General features: G+C 49.7%; 1 protein-coding gene and 1 long non-coding RNA gene across 2 annotated transcripts; one reads left to right on the top strand and one right to left on the bottom strand.

The window, feature by feature from the left end:
- The first annotated feature begins 1,879 nt into the window (after positions 1-1,879).
- On the top strand, positions 1,880-3,927 carry LOC116969796. Its single transcript, XR_004410925.1, has 3 exons — positions 1,880-1,963; positions 3,144-3,224; positions 3,653-3,927. It is a non-coding gene; the product is annotated as an uncharacterized LOC116969796 (long non-coding RNA).
- A 4,130-nt stretch (positions 3,928-8,057) lies between these two features.
- On the bottom strand, positions 8,058-15,391 carry LOC116969797 (TNF receptor-associated factor 3-like). The gene is made up of 5 exons (XM_033016578.1): positions 15,321-15,391; positions 14,821-14,913; positions 13,587-13,727; positions 11,904-12,099; positions 8,058-8,900 (listed from the first exon to the last, which is right to left on the bottom strand). The coding sequence occupies exons 1-5, from the start codon at positions 15,381-15,383 to the stop codon at positions 8,323-8,325; spliced, it is 1,071 nt and encodes a 356-aa protein (XP_032872469.1). The 5' UTR covers positions 15,384-15,391; the 3' UTR covers positions 8,058-8,322.
- Positions 15,392-15,603: the final 212 nt, after the last annotated feature.

The raw sequence follows: 15,603 nt of genomic DNA, 5'->3' as shown, positions 1-15,603 counted from the left end.
CACACCCACCACCCTTTGTGTAAAAAAAAAAAGTTTCTCCTGTGGTTCCTATTAAATCTTTTCCCCTTCATCTTAAACCTCGGCCCTCTGCTCCCCGACTCCCCAACTCTATTCCAGATCTATTACCCTCATGATATTATACACCTCTATAAGATCACCCCTCATTGACCTGTCCTCCAAGGCATATAGTCCTATCCTACCCAACCTCTCCCTATAGCTCTGACCCTCGATTCCTGGCAACATACTATTGAATATTAAATTGTTCCCCTCTCACCTTGAACCCATGTCCTGGGGTCCTTGAATGCCCTACTCAGGTGGTAAAAGACAATAGGTGCAGGAGTAGAGGCCATTCGGCCCTTCCAGCCAGCACCGCCATTCAATGTGATCGTGGCTGATCATCCCCAATCAGTACCCCGTTCCTGCCTTCTCCCCATATCCCCTGACTCCACTATTTTTAAGAGCCCTATCTAGCTCTCTCTTGAAAGCATCCAGAGAACCGGCCTCCACCGCCCTCTGAGGCAGAGAATTCCACAGACTCACCACTCTCTGTGAGAAAAAGTGTTTCCTCGTCTCCGTTCTAAATGGCTTACCCCTTATTCTTAAACTGTGTGTGTGTGGCCCCTGGTTCTGGACTCCCCCAACATCGGGAACACGTTTCCTGCCTCTAGCGTGTCCAAACCCTTACATGTTTCAATGAGATCCCTTCCTTCTAAACTCCAGAGTGTACAAGCCCAGCCGCTCCATTCTCTCAGCATATGACAGTTCCGCCATCCCGGGAATTAACCTGGTGAACCTACGCTGGGCTCCCTCAATAGCAAGAATAAAAAGACTCCAAATTCACCCAATCAGTTCCCCACCTGACCTTGTACACCTCTGTAAGCTCACCCCTCATCTTATACAATTATACAATTTATTTATTGTCATTTGAACCTCAAATGAAGTTCAAACGAAATTTGGTTTCTGCAGTCATACAACAAGAAAAGTACCAAGACACACACTTAACACAATTTACACAAACACCCATCACAGAGAATCTCCTCCTCACTGTGATGGAAGGCTAAGTCATTGAGGAAAGACGTTCTTGCCATAGAGGGAGTACAGAGAAGGTTCACCAGACTGATTCCTGGGATGTCAGGACTTTCATATGAAGAAAGGCTGGATAGACTCAGCTTGTACTCGCTAGAATTTAGAAGATTGAGGGGGGATCTTATAGAAACTTACTAAATTCTTAAGGGGTTGGACAGGCTAGATGCAGGAAGATTGTTCCCGATGTTGGGGAAGTCCAGAACAAGGGGTCACACAGTTTAAGGATAAGGGGGAAGTCTTTTAGGACCGAGATGAGAAAAACACTTTTCACACAGAGAGCGGTGAATCTGTGGAATTCTCTGCCACAGAAGGTAGTTGAGGCCACAGTTCATTGGCTATATTTAAGAGGGAGTTAGATGTGGCCCTTGTGGCTAAAGGGATCAGAGGGTATGGAGAGAAGGCAGGTACAGGATACTGAGTTGGATGATCAGCCATGATCATATTGAATGGCGGTGCAGGCTCGAAGGGCCGAATGGCCTCTACTCCTGCACCTATTTTCTATGTTTCTATGCTTCTATGTCTCTCCCCTGTGTTCCATTCTTCTCCCGATGTTACTTCTCTTTTCCTGCACGAAGGCCTTTCACTGTACCTCGGTACACATGACAATAAACTACACTGAACTGAACCGATCCAAGGAATAAAATCCTAGTCTGCGCAACTCCTCCCTTTAGCTCAGGACCTCGAGTCCTGGCAACACCTTCGTAAATTTTTCCAGGGAGGGGGTGAATGTGGGACCTACTAGCACCCAGCTTACCACACAAGAGACCTTTAATCAACGCTATCCCCCAGGGTACTGATGTTTCTTTTAATTACAGATCAGACGTGCTTTGACCTCCATGGTGTCCTGTCCTGGGGTGAACTGGACGGCATTTGGGATGTGAGTCGCCCATTGCCTTCCCCGCCTTGTTGGCCCAGAACCTCATCAACCCAGGACCCAAATACTGTAGAGCAAAAACTAATATAGACACAGAGTGCTGGAGTAACTCAGCGGGTGCAGCAGCATCTATGGAGCTAAGGAAATAGGCAACGTTTCGGGCCAAAACCCGTAAGGGTTTCGGCCCGAAACGTTGCCTATTTCCAGAAGGATTTCGGCCCGAAATGTTGCCTATTTCCTTAGCTCCACAGATGCTGATGCACCATAACTCAGCGGGTCAGGCAGCATCTGTGGAGAACGTGGATAGGTGACGTTTCACACAGAGTGCTGGAGTAACTCAGCGGGTCAGGCAGCATCTGTGGAGAAAAAGAATAGGTGGCTTTTCGGGTCGAAACCCTTCTTCAGACTGCAGTCCCGACCCAAAACGTCACCATTCCATGTTCTCCACAGATGCTGCCTGACCCGCTGAGTTATGGTGCAGCAGCATCTGTGGAGCTAAGGAAATAGGCAACGTTTGGGGCCGAAACCCTTCTGGAAATAGGCAACGTTTCGGGCCGAAAACCGAAAGGGTTTTGGCCCGAAACGTTGCCTATTTCCTTAGCTCCATAGATGCTGCTGCACCCGCTGAGTTACTCCAGCACTCTGTGAAACGTCACCTATCCATGTTCTCCACAGATGCTGCCTGACCCGCTGAGTTACTCCAGCACTCTGTGAAACGTCACCTATCCATGTTCTCCACAGATGCTGCCTGACCCGCTGAGTTACTCCAGCACTCTGTGAAACGTCACCTATCCATGTTCTCCACAGATGCTGCCTGACCCGCTGAGTTACTCCAGCACTCTGTGAAACGTCACCTATCCACGTTCTCCACAGATGCTGCCTGACCCGCTGAATTACCCACCCCTTACTCTTAAACTGTGTGACCTCTGGTTCTGGACTTCCCCAACATTGGGAACAATCTTCCTGCATCTAGCCTGTCCAATCCCTTAAGAATTTTATATGTTTCTATAAGATACCCTCTCATCCTTCTAAATCCCATTGAATATAAGCCCAGTCGGCCCATTCTGTTGATGAGATGATAGATTGGATTGATTTAGGGTGGGAATTGTCAACTCTGTGTCTATGTACAGATATGCCAATCTTTATTTCATTCTATAACAAGACTGTTTCTGTTTGTCAGCAGACGGACATGATGGTGGTTCCATCGCTCTCAGAGTCTCCTCTTGTCATTCCTGTCCTGAGATATTTGGTGCTGTTTGCTGGGGTGCGTCCGAATGCTTTGACTTTAGAGATCCAGCGGGGAAACAGGCCCTTCGGCCCACCGAGTCCGTGCCGACCAGCCATCCCCGCACACTAACACTATCCTACACACACTAGGGACAATTTTACATTAATCCCAAGCCAATTAACCTACAAACCTGCACGTCTTTGGAGTGTGGGAGGAAACCGGAGCGCCCGGAGAAAACCCACGCAGGTCACGGTGGGAACGTGCAAACTCCGTACAGACAGCACCCGTGGTCAGAATCAAACAAAGGTCTCTGTAGAGATGGAACGGATGATGTTTTGGGTCGAGAACTCTTTCTTCAGACCCGGTCTCGACCTGAAACGTCGCCCATTCCTTCTCTCCGGAGATGCATTGGTACTACCCGCTGCATTGTTGCCCCTAATCTAACCTCGTTCATTCGCCCACAGGTCCCCAAAGCAGTGGGGGTGATGAAGGGACTCTCTCTCCTGGTTGGATTCAGACACATGCCAGCTTCCTACAGCCCAGGAGTGCCGCCCTGACATCTCACGGACCGCGGCGGGCGCGGGGAAACGCTGGTGGTGCCGACTTACACCGGCGAGCGGCAACGAGATGGATCTACCGGCTTGGGAAGGAACCTCATCACTTTGGAGACCTGGTCAACAAGCCCATCTCATCCCACTACGATTACAAGGACCTCGGGAGGGTGCGGGCGGGTGGCGTGTGTGTGTGTGTGTGTGTGTGTGTGCGTGTGTGTGTGTGTGTGTGTGTGTGTGTGTGTGTGTGTGTGTGTGTGTGTGTGTGTGTGTGTGTGTGTGTGTGTGTGTGTGTGTGTGTGTGTGTGTGTGTGTGTGTGTGTGACCTGTAGGCCTGTAGGAAGCAGGGGCCACAACGGGAGAGATTCACAGTTAGTGTCCAAGCCAATGTCCAACTCCCATTGGCCTCCCCAAGTCAAACTCCAACCTCCCAGGGTTCCTGTGGCTGCCTTTCCCAACAGAAATCTGGGAGATACCAGCCCTGTCCCAGTTACTAGAGACCGGGGCCCATCCTGGAACCAGTCTAGGGTACCAGGGGCCAAACTCTGTCCCATGTCTGGCATCACAACTTGAATAAGGACCATGGGGGCAACATGGGAGTCATGACTTCACAACTCATGGCCAAGGGGGTGATTGATAAGCAGGGAGCTAAAATACACTGAGCATCAGGTCCTTCTGCAGTTGTCCAGGGCCCTAGTGAGACCACACCTGGAGTATTGTGTGCAGTTTTGGTCCCCTAATTTGAGGAAGGACATTCTTGCTATTGAGGGAGCCCAGCGTAGGTTCACCAGGTTAATTCCCGGGATGGCGGGACTGTCATATGCTGAGAGAATGGAGCAGCTGGGCTTATACACTCTGGAGTTTAGAAGGATGAGAGGGCATCTCATTGAAACATATAAGATTGTTAAGGGCTTGGACACACTAGAGGCAGGAAACATGTTCCCGATGTTGGGGGAGTCCAGAACCAGGGGCCACACACACAGTTTAAGAATAAGGGGTAAGCCATTTAGAACAGAGACGAGGAAACACTTTTTCTCACAGAGAGTGGTGAGTCTGTGGAATTCTCTGCCTCAGAGGGCGGTGGAGGCCGGTTCTCTGGATGCTTTCAAGAGAGAGCTAGATAGGGCTCTTAAAATAGCAGTCAGGGGATATGGGGAGAAGGCAGGAACGGGGTACTGATTGGGGATGATCAGCCATGATCACATTGAATGGCGGTGCTGGCTCGAAGGGCCGAATGGCCTACTCCTGCACCTATTGTCTATTGACCAGGGATCAGAGTCACTCAGTGACAATGTCAAGCAATCCTCTCTTGAGACAAGTGCAACTACACTAGTGATATAGGCCAATGAGAGGAATAGATGGGGTAGACGCACAGAGTCTCTTGCCCAGGGTAGGGGAATCGAGGACCAGGGGACACGGGTTCAAGGTGAAGGGGAAAAGATTTAATAGGAATCTGAGGGGTAACTTTTTCCACATGTATGGAACGAGCTGCCAGAGGAGGTAGTTGAAGCTGGGACTATCCCAACGTTTAAGAAACAGTTAGACAGGGACTTGGATAGGACAGGTTTGGAGGGATATGGGCCAAAAGTGGGCAGGTGGGACTAGTGTAGCTGGGGTATGTTGGCCAGTATGGGCAAGTTGGGCCGAAGGGCCTGTTTCCACACTATCACTCTATGACTAGTGTAGCTGGGGCATGTTGGCCAGTATGGGCAAGTTGGGCCGAAGGGCCTGTTTCCACACTGTATCACTCTATGACTAGTGTAGCTGGGGCATGTTGGCCAGTATGGGCAAGTTGGGCCGAAGGGCCTGATTCCACACTGTATCACTCTATGACTAGTGTAGATGGGGCATGTTGGCCAGTATGGGCAAGTTGGGCCGAAGGGCCTGATTCCACACTATATCGTTCTATGACTAGTGTAGCTGGGGCATGTCAGCGATCCCAACGCTAACTAGCTGAAGGGACGATCCCCACTGCTCAGAACTATTTGCATGGTTTCAGTTTCATTCTCAGAGACTTCATTGTCCCACGGGTTCAGGTTAAGGAGGATGGCGGTAAGGAACTGCAGGTGCGGCAGTCTTCAGCAAAAAAACAAAAAACGAAAGTGCTGGAGGAACTTGGCGGGTCAGGCAGCATCTGTGGAGGGAAATGGTCAGACGATGTTTTGGGTCAAGACCCTTCTTCAGACCGGGACCTATCAGTGTGACGGAGGGTCCTGGCACTAAACGATGTGTCGGAAGGAACTGCAGGTGCTGGTTTAAACCAAAGATAAACACAGAGTGCTGGAGTAACTCAGCGGGGCAGGCAACATCTGTGGAGAGAAGGAATGGGTGACGTTTCGGGTCGAGACCCTTCTTCAGACTGAGAGTCGGGGGAGAGGGAAACGGGAGATATAGATGGTGATGCAGAGAGATATTGAACAAATGAATGAAAGATATGCAAAAATGTACCAGAGATATCATTGTGAGCTGTGGAAACGGGTGGGAATGGTTTCATTATCTCTGTCACCTTAAACCTACGTCATGGGATCGCTTTACCTCCTATCTATCTCTCTCTCTCTCTCTCTGTCTCTCTCTCTCTGTCTCTCTCTCTCTCTCTCACCGTCTCTTTCTCTCTCTCTCCCCTCTTATCACCCCACCTCCCCACCTCCTCCCTCTCTCTCACTCCCCCTTTCATTCTCTCTCTCTCCCTACCTCCCTCCCTCCCTCTCTCCTCAGTTGGACTAAGAGACAGCGAATCAAATCCTCATAGAGCAGGCACTGTTAATAGAGTGGACTCTGACCTGGGTTAACTTTGATCTTCTCATGAAACCTCCGTCTGACTGGCAGCTCCAGCAGTTGGCGCCAACATTAGCCCAGGTGGATTCTCTTCCTCCGCTGGCCCTTCGAGCCAGCACCGCCATTCAATGTGATCATGGCTGATCATCCCCAATCAGTACCCCGTTCCTGCCTTCTCCCCATATCCCCTGACTCCGCTATCTTTAAGAGCCTTATCTAGCTCTCTATTGAAAGCATCCAGAGAACCTGCCTCCACCGCCCTCTGAGGCAGAGAATTCCACAGACTCACAACTCTCTGTGAGAAAAAGTGTTTCCTCATCTCCGTTATAAATGGCTTACTCCTTATTCTTAAACTGTGTGGCCCCTGGTTCTGGACTCCCCCAACATCGGGAACATGTTTCCTGCCTCTAGCGTGTCCAAGCCCTGAACAATCTTACATGTTTCAATGAGATACCCTCTCATCCTTCTAAACTCCAGAGTGTACAATCCCAGCCGCTCCATTCTCTCAGCGTATGACAGTCCCGCCAACCCGGGAATTAACCTTGTAAACCACCGCCCTCTGAGGCAGAGAATTCCACAGACTCACCAAAGATAAGATACAAAATGCTGGAGTAACTCAGCGGGTCAGGCAGCATCTCTGCAGTCACCTATTCCTTTTCATGTTCTTCACGGCGAGGAGCAGAATTAGGCCATTCGGCCCATCGAGTCTGCTCCGCCATTCAATCATGGCTGATCTATCTCTCCCTCCTAACCCTATTCTCCTGCCTTCTCCCCATAACCCCTGACACCCGCACTAATCAAGAATCTATCTATCTCTGTCTTAAAAATATCCACTGACTTGTGGCCTCCACAGCCGTCGGTGTCGCAGAATTCCACAGATTCACCACCCTCTGGCTAAAGAAATTTCTCCTCATCTCCTTCCTAAAGGAACGTCCTTTAATTCTGAGGCTGTGCCCTCTAGTCCTAGACTCTCCCACTAGTGGAAACATCCTCTCCACATCCACTCTATCCGGGCCTTTCACTATTCGGTACGTTTCAATGAGGTCCCCGCTCATCCTTCTAAACTCCAGCGAGTACAGGCCCAGTGCCGACAAACGCTCATCATACCTTAATACCCCTGTCCCACTTAGGAAACCTGAACGGAAACCTCTGGAGACTTTGCGCCCCACCCAAGGTTTCCCTGCGGTTCCCGGAGGTTGCAGGCGGTTGCCGGAGGTTGCAGGTAGTGGAAGCAGGTAGGGAGACTGACAAAAACCTCCGGGAACCGCACGGAAACCTCGGGTGGGGCGCAAAGTCTCCAGAGGTTTCCGTTCAGGTTTCCTAAGTGGGACAGGGGCATAACTCACCCACTCATTCCTGGGATGAACCTCCTCTGGACCCTCTCCCAAAGCCGGCACATCCTTCCGCAGATTTTCTGCCTGACCCACTGAGTTACTCCAGCCCTTTGCATTTTGCTGCCCAAATAGCCAGTGTCCAAAATCAACCACCTTGCACTCACCTGGTAACGATAAATGATTTAATATTACTTTCCATAAAAATATATCTGAAACAAAAACAAAACTCCCCCCTAAAACATGTAAGGAGTGAATTGTGGCCGAATACATTAGCATACTACGGACTAATAATACCTTATAATATAAAATACTTTGATATCTGTAGCAAGGAGTTAACGGAGATTTATAATTTAATATGGGCCCCAGATCTAAGTTCAGTTTGACTTTTGCAAACACACTCCTGTAGAGTTGAGGAGTGACCTGCTACTGATCCTGGGGCTATTGCACTATTGTTGGGGCTGAACTTTGGATGGTTCAGAGTTCTGGAGAGTCGGAGACATCCACGGTTATCTTGATGAAGATGGTGTTGTCCTTGATGTACTGGTGGTGTTTGTTCTCCAGCACCGGCTGGGCTACGAAAAGAGGGCAGCCCGAGGCCACATTCATCTCCCCCTGGGGTCGGGAGAAGCTGCTGCTGTTCGGGTCGGGCTTGAAGGTGTCCGACACGTGGCCCTTGCCCAGCCCTTGGTCGAGGAGCGTGAAGGTCACCTTCTGCCGGAAGGGCCAGGACAGGAGCGAATCGTACTCTCCACGCATCACCACGAAGAAGACCGACATGTGCGTGCCCTTGCCCATCCCGTCCCCATTGAGGTAGACCCGGGCACACATCTTATACCCGAACGGGCTGGTGTAGAAGGGTTGGCTGTAGAGGGACAGGGTCTTCCCGGAGATGGCGTCCCGTTTCTGCCGCTCGTACTGCTGGATCTTCCAGATCAGCCTCCCGTCGTAACTGGCCGTCTCCAACACCTGGAAGCGCAGGTCCATATCCGCCAAACGCACCTCGTGTACAGACAACATCTTGTCGTGCTGCGATACCTGGTGCTCGATGGAGGCTGAGGGAGAAACCCAGACCATTCCATTAGTTTATCGTCCCGTGTACCGAGGTACAGTGAAAAGCTTTTTGTTGCGCGCTAACCAGTCAGCGGAAAGACAACACATGATTACAATCGAGCCGTCCACAGTGTACAGATACATGATAAGGGAATAACGTTTAGTGCAAGGTAAAGCCAGCAAAGTCCCATCAAGGATCAGTCTGAAGAAGGGTTATGGCCCGAAAACATCTATGGAGCGAAGGAAATAGGCGACGTTTCGGGCCGAAACCCAAAGGAAATAGGCAACGTTTCGGGTCGAAACCCGAAGGGTTTCGGGACGAAACGTTGCCTATTTCCTTCGCTCCATAGATGCTGCTGCACCCGCTGAGTTTCTCCAGCACTTTTGTCTACCAAAGTCCGATCAAGGATGGTCCATTAGTAATTCAGGACCGATCTCTGGTTGTGGTAGGATGGTTCAGTTGCCTGATAACAGCTGGGAAGAAACTGTCCCTGAATCTGGAGGTGTGTGCGTTCATTTTCACACTTCTGTACCTCTTGCCCGATGGGAGAGGGGAGAAGAGGGAGTGGCCGGGGTGTGAGACTGGTCCTTGATCTAAAGGTCTTAAGGAATAGGAGGAGAATTTGGCCATTTGGCCCACTCCGCCATTCAATCATGGCTGATCTATCTCTCCCTCCTAATCCCATTCTCCTGCCTTCTCCCATTGACACCCGCACTAATCAAGAATCTATCGATCTCCACCCTGGTGGGAGAGAAGGGAGAGAGGCCAGAGGGACTATGTTGGATACATTAATAATAATAATAATGGATGGGATTTATATAGCGCCTTTCTAATACTCAAGGCGCTTTACATCGCATTATTCATTCACTCCTCAGTCACACTCGGTGGTGGTAAGCTACATCTGTAGCCACAGCTGCCCTGGGGCAGACTGACGGAAGCGTGGCTGCCAATCTGCGCCTACGGCCCCTCCGACCACCACCAATCACTCACACACACTCACACACATTCACACACAGGCAAAGGTGGGTGAAGTGTCTTGCCCAAGGACACAACGACAGTATGCACTCCAAGCGGGATTCGAACCGGCTACCTTCCGGTCGCCAGCCGAACACTTAGCCCATTATGCCCTTTGCGTACCGACTGTTTGAATACCTGTATAGAGTAAGTAACGTATGTGGTTGACAATGAAATATCAATGAACAATCTCCAGTGCGATCGGCCATCACTCCACCCTAATCCCAGCTGCCCAAATGTGTCAGGGGCGGTTAATAATAATAATAATAAAATTATATTTTATTGACATTGCACAGGGGTGCAACAAGATTTGGAATGGAACTTCCATCCGATGTCGTAACTTAATTAACTAAAAATTTAGACACCCAGAGAAATAAGATTTAAAAATCAGTAAAACAGTATAAAGGGCAAATGTGTCTATGCCGGGTCGATAAGTGGCGTGACCATCTGAGGGAGACAGTTCGTGGGGTGGGGGGGGGGGGGGGGCACTCAGCAGGGCCAGTTCAGAGCAGCTATAGCTCTGGGGATGAAGCCGTTCAATAAACCCCCCTGTCCCACTTAGGAAACCTCAACGGAAACCTCGGGAGACTTTGCGCCCCACCCAAGGTTTCCGTGCGGTTCCCGGAGGTTGCAGGTGGTTGCAGGAGGTTGCAGGTAGTGGAAGCAGGTAGGGAGACTGACAGGAACCTCCGGGAACCGCACGGAAACCTTGGGCGGGGCGCAAAGTCTCCAGAGGTTTCCGTTCAGGTTTCCTAAGTGGGACAGGGGCATAAAATTGTTCCTAAGGTTTACCGCCAAGTTGCACTGTCCATCAGAACTCCTCAACGTACACCGCCATTAACACCCACGTCCCTCTGGCGAAGTCTTGGTCAGGGAATCTGCACCCGGGCCCTGGAACGGCCAAACACACAGTTGCTATCCAGATGTCATCTTTGGAACACTGCAGTCTACAGCAAAGCCCAAAGTTCCAACACAATCACTTTAAGGTGAAGGGGAAAAGATTCTCCAGTCACGTCAGGTCGGGGGGAGTTCCCGTGCTTCCTGCTCCATGGTCAGATAGTCGGCGACTAAACCGTCTTCCCCCAGGTGAGGAGGGGGCTGTGGACCCCCAGCAGGACCCCCACCGAAAACTAGACCTGTCAAAGGGCGGAGGAGCTCCTATCGAGCCAACGGCCATCCACACACTTCAGTAGAAGTTGCGATCACTGTCGTACACAGCATTGTAAGACACCAAGTGCCCAGTGATGTTCTCAACTATGATGGTGATATTGGAAAAGATTTAATAGGAATCTGAGGGGTGACATTTTCATACAAGGGGTGGTGGGTGTGTGGAACGAGCTGCCGGAGGAGGTAGTTGAGGCCGGGACTATCCCAACGTTTAAGATGCATGGATGGGACAGGTTTGGAGGGATATGGGCCAAATGCGGGCAGGTGGGACTAGTGTAGCTGGGGCATGTTGGCCGGTGTGGGCAAGTTGGGCCGAAGGGCCTGTTTCCACACTGTATCACTCTAGGACTCCTTGTACTCGCTAGAATTTAGAAGATTGAGGGGGGATCTTATAGAAACTTACAAAATTCTTAAGGGGTTGGACAGGCTAGATGCAGGAAGATTGTTCCCGATGTTGGGGAAGTCCAGAACTAGGGGTCACACAGTTTAAGGATAAGGGGGAAATCTTTTAGGACCGAGATGAGAAAAACATTTTTCACACAGAGAGTGGTGAATCTGTGGAATTCTCTGCCACAGAAGGTAGTTGAGGCCACAGTTCATTGGCTATATTTAAGAGGGAGTTAGATGTGGCCCTTGTGGCTAAGTGGATCTGGGGGTATGGAGAGAAGGCAGGTACAGGATACTGAGTTGGATGATCAGCCATGATCATATTGAATGGTGGTGCAGGCTCGAAGGGCCGAATGGCCTCTACTCCTGCACCTATTGTCTATGTTTCTATGTTTCTATAAACTGGTTGGGGAACAAAGGTACACACACTGCTTACCTGAGAGGCTGTTGCTGCCTCGGTATAGACATGGATCACTCTGGTTACTCTCTATATTCGATACTCTGCTGCTCAGGTTTTCAGTTTTATATTTAATCCACAGGATGTCCTGTTTGAAGATGTCCTCCAACTTGTGTCTCTCCAGCTTCTCCGTCTCCACCCTGTGTAGCAGCTCACCGTGTGTCGCTAATGTGTTCTGCAAGAGAAAAATGGATGTTGCCCCATTTCTGGTAGACACAGAATGCCGGAGTAACTCAGCGGGACAGGCAGCATCTCCGGAGAGAAGGAACGGGCGACGTTTCGGGTCGAGACCCTTCTTCAGACTGAGACAGGGAAGAAAGTGGAACCAGAGATATTGAGAGATATAGGCGAGGCTACAGCCAACAATGGACCATTGTGGGCTCCACATTTCCTCCTTACATAGAAACATAGACATGTGTACCGAGGTACAGTGAAAGGCCTTCGTGCAGGAAAAGAGAAGTAACATCGGGAGAAGAATGGAACACAGGGGAGAGACATAGAAACATAGAAACATAGACAATAGGTGCAGGAGTAGGCCATTCGGCCCTTCGAGCCTGCTCCGCCATTCAATATGATCATGGCTGATCATCCAACTCAGTATCCTGTACCTGCCTTCTCTCCATACCCCCTGACCCCTTTAGCCACAAGGTGCACATCTAACTCCCTCTTAAATATAGCCAATGAACTGTGTGGCCTCAACTACCTTTTGTGGCAGAGAGTTCCACAGATTCACCACTCTCTGTGTGTGAAAAAAAAATGATTTTCTCATCTCGGTCCTAAAAGATTTCCCGCTTTTCCTTAAACTGTGTGACCCCTTGTTCTGGACTTCCCCAACATCGGGAACAATCTTCCTGCATCTAGCCTGTCCAACCCCTTAAGAGTTTTGTAAGTTTCTATAAGATCCCCCCTCAATCTTCTAAACTCTAGCGAGTTCTTGCATATCCTTCATTAATTTATTCCATATCCCTCAACGCCACCATCTGTATCTCTCGTCTCCCTCTCCCCCGACTCTCAGTCTGAAGAAGGGTCTCGACCTGAAACGTCACCCATTCCTTCCCTCCAGAGATGCTGCCTGTCCCACTGAGTTACTCCAGCATTTTTTTTGTCTATCTTCGGTGTAAGCCAACACCTGCAGTTCCTTCCGACACGAGACGTAATTTGTAGTTGGTTAGATATCTTCCTTAGAGTTGACCTTTGATAGGTTGAAATCAAACCTATTGTACTCGCTAGAATTTAGAAGATTGAGGGGGGATCTTATAGAAACTTACAAAATTCTTAAGGGGTTGGACAGGCTAGATGCAGGAAGATTATTCCCGATGTTGGGGAAGTCCAGAACAAGGGGTCACAGTTTAAGGATAAGGGGGAAATCTTTTAGGACCGAGATGAGAATTTTTTTTTCACACAGAGAGTGGTGGATCTCTGGAATTCTCTGCCACAGAAGGTAGTTGAGCTATATTTAAGAGGGAGTTAGATGTGACCCTTGTGGCTAAAGGGATCAGGGGGTATGGAGAGAAGGCAGGGATGGGATACTGAGTTGGATGATCAGCCATGATCATATTGAATGGCGGTGCAGGCTCGAAGGGCCGAATGGCCTCTACTCCTGCACCTATTTTCTATGTTTCTATGATAGGTTGAAATCAAACCTCTTGTTCCACCACTGACCTGTAATGAGATGATGTCGATGTCACTTCTGTTGACTGATTGGTTTTGAGAAGATATTTCCATCTCCATCTTCTGAATTTTATTGGACAATCGCTGCAGAACGGTTTGCTTTTTCGTGATCTCATTATCGAGTTCCGTCACCTGTGGAGAAAACAACTTTGTGTTTAGCATTGAGCGTCAGAGTTGTGGCAACTTCTTCAAGAGTTCAAGAGAGTTTATTGTCATGTGTCCCTGATAGGACAATGACATTCTTGCTTTGCTTCAGCACAACAGAACATAGTAGGCATTGACTACAGAACAGATCAGTGTGTCCATATACCATTATATAAATGTATACACACATGAATAAATAAACTGATAACAGGTAATGGGCTATTAATGTTCAGAGTTTTGGGGACAGAGCCTTCTCCAGGGCAGCTCCCAGGCTCTGGAACTCCCTCCCCCAACTGATCCGCAATTCCATGTCCCTCACCATCTTCCAGTCCCGCCTCAAGACCCATCTCTTCACCTCTGCCTATCCTTAGCCCCACATCCCCGTCCCTTTCCATCTGTGCATTAATTGCCTCATACTGTGTTTTGTAATGAATTCTGTCTTTACTTTGTGTACTAGTCATGTCTCTACTATTTATTTCATTCCCCTTACATGTTTTTCCTCTACATGCTCAATTTTTGTAAGGTGTTCTTGAGACTCTTGAAAGGCGCCCATAAATAAAATTTATTATTATTATTATTATAGAGTTTTGTCCGAGCCGAGTTTAATAGCCTGATGGCTGTGGGGAAGTAGCTATTCCTGAACTTGGTCGTTGCAGTCTTCAGGCTCCTGTACCTTCTACCTGAAGGTAGCAGGGAGATGAGTGTGTGGCCAGGATGGTGTGGGTCTTTGATGATACTGTCAGCCTTTTTGAGGCAGTGACTGCGATAGATCCCCTCGATGGAAGGGAGGTCAGAGCCGATGATGGACTGGGCAGTGGTTACAACTATTTACAGTCTTTTCCGCTCCAGGGCGCTCAAGTTGCCGAACCAAGCCACGATGCAACCGGTCAGCATGCTTTCTACTGTGCACCTGTAGAAGTTAGAGAGAGTCCTCCTGGACAAACCGACTCTCCATCTAACGCTGGCCAAAGGAACTAGCATAGTTGGGGCACCTTGGTCGGCAAGGATGAGTTGTGCTTGTGTCCACGCTATATCAGTCTAGGACTCCAGGAGATATCTCACTGAACGTCCAGGTCATTACCTTCTCCTCCAGTGCCTTGTTCTTTAGCAGCACCAACATCAAGTGTTGGTGGATGGACTGGGTCTCGTGCTGTTTTAGTCGAGGATCAGTCCCCTGTGGGAGCAAGGACACACATTGATGTTGGCCACTACACTGATGCCCACCCTGTTGCAGAGTTGACTGCACATGAGTACTTAATCAGATTCTGTACTCCTCATTAATAATGCAATGTAAAGTAATATGAGGGAGAGGGGGAGGGAGAGGGGAGGGGGGGGGGGAGGGGGAGGGAGAGAGGGAGAGGGGGGGGGGGGAGGGGGGGAGGGAGAGGGGAACCGGAGCACCCGGAGAAAACCCACGCAGGTCACGGGGAGAACGTGCAAACTCCGTACAGACAGCACCCGTGGTCGGGATCCCTGGCGCCATAAGGCAGCAGCTCCACCCGCTGCACCACCGTGCCTCCCTTCAATAACCTCTATCCAAAGTCACGAGGGAGAGGAGGAGGGTTCCAGATCCGTACTCACCTTGAAGCTGCAGCCGTAGTTGGTGAAGCTGCAACACCTCTCGGCTTTGGGACATTCCACCATGTGCTCCGTCAGCTGTGAATCAAGGAGGACAATTATTTCACTTTCCTTCAACCCTCAGGTGATGATCAATCCCGAGGCTGCAACTCATAGAAACATAGAAACATAGAAAATAGGTGCAGGAGTAGGCCATTCGGCCCTTCGAGCCTGCACCGCCATTCAATATGATCATGGCTGATCATCCAACTCAGTATCCCATCCCTGCCTTCTCTCCATACCCCCT

The sequence above is a fragment of the Amblyraja radiata genome, unplaced genomic scaffold (assembly GCF_010909765.2).
Source record: "Amblyraja radiata isolate CabotCenter1 unplaced genomic scaffold, sAmbRad1.1.pri scaffold_1220_ctg1, whole genome shotgun sequence".
Lineage (NCBI taxonomy): Eukaryota > Metazoa > Chordata > Chondrichthyes > Rajiformes > Rajidae > Amblyraja > Amblyraja radiata.
The sequence above is the reverse complement of the archived record's forward strand: the minus strand, read 5'-3'. Positions and strand labels throughout refer to the sequence as shown.

Coding starts and splice junctions, on each gene's coding strand:
- LOC116969797 (XM_033016578.1), bottom strand. CDS start 15,383: ATGGTGGAATGTCCCAAAGCCGAGAGGTGTTGCAGCTTCACCAACTAC. Junction 13,728..14,820: donor ACAAGGCACTGGAGGAGAAG/GTAATGACCTGG, acceptor TTTTCTCCACAG/GTGACGGAACTCGATAATGA. Junction 8,901..11,903: donor AGGCAGCAACAGCCTCTCAG/GTAAGCAGTGTG, acceptor TTTCTCCCTCAG/CCTCCATCGAGCACCAGGTA.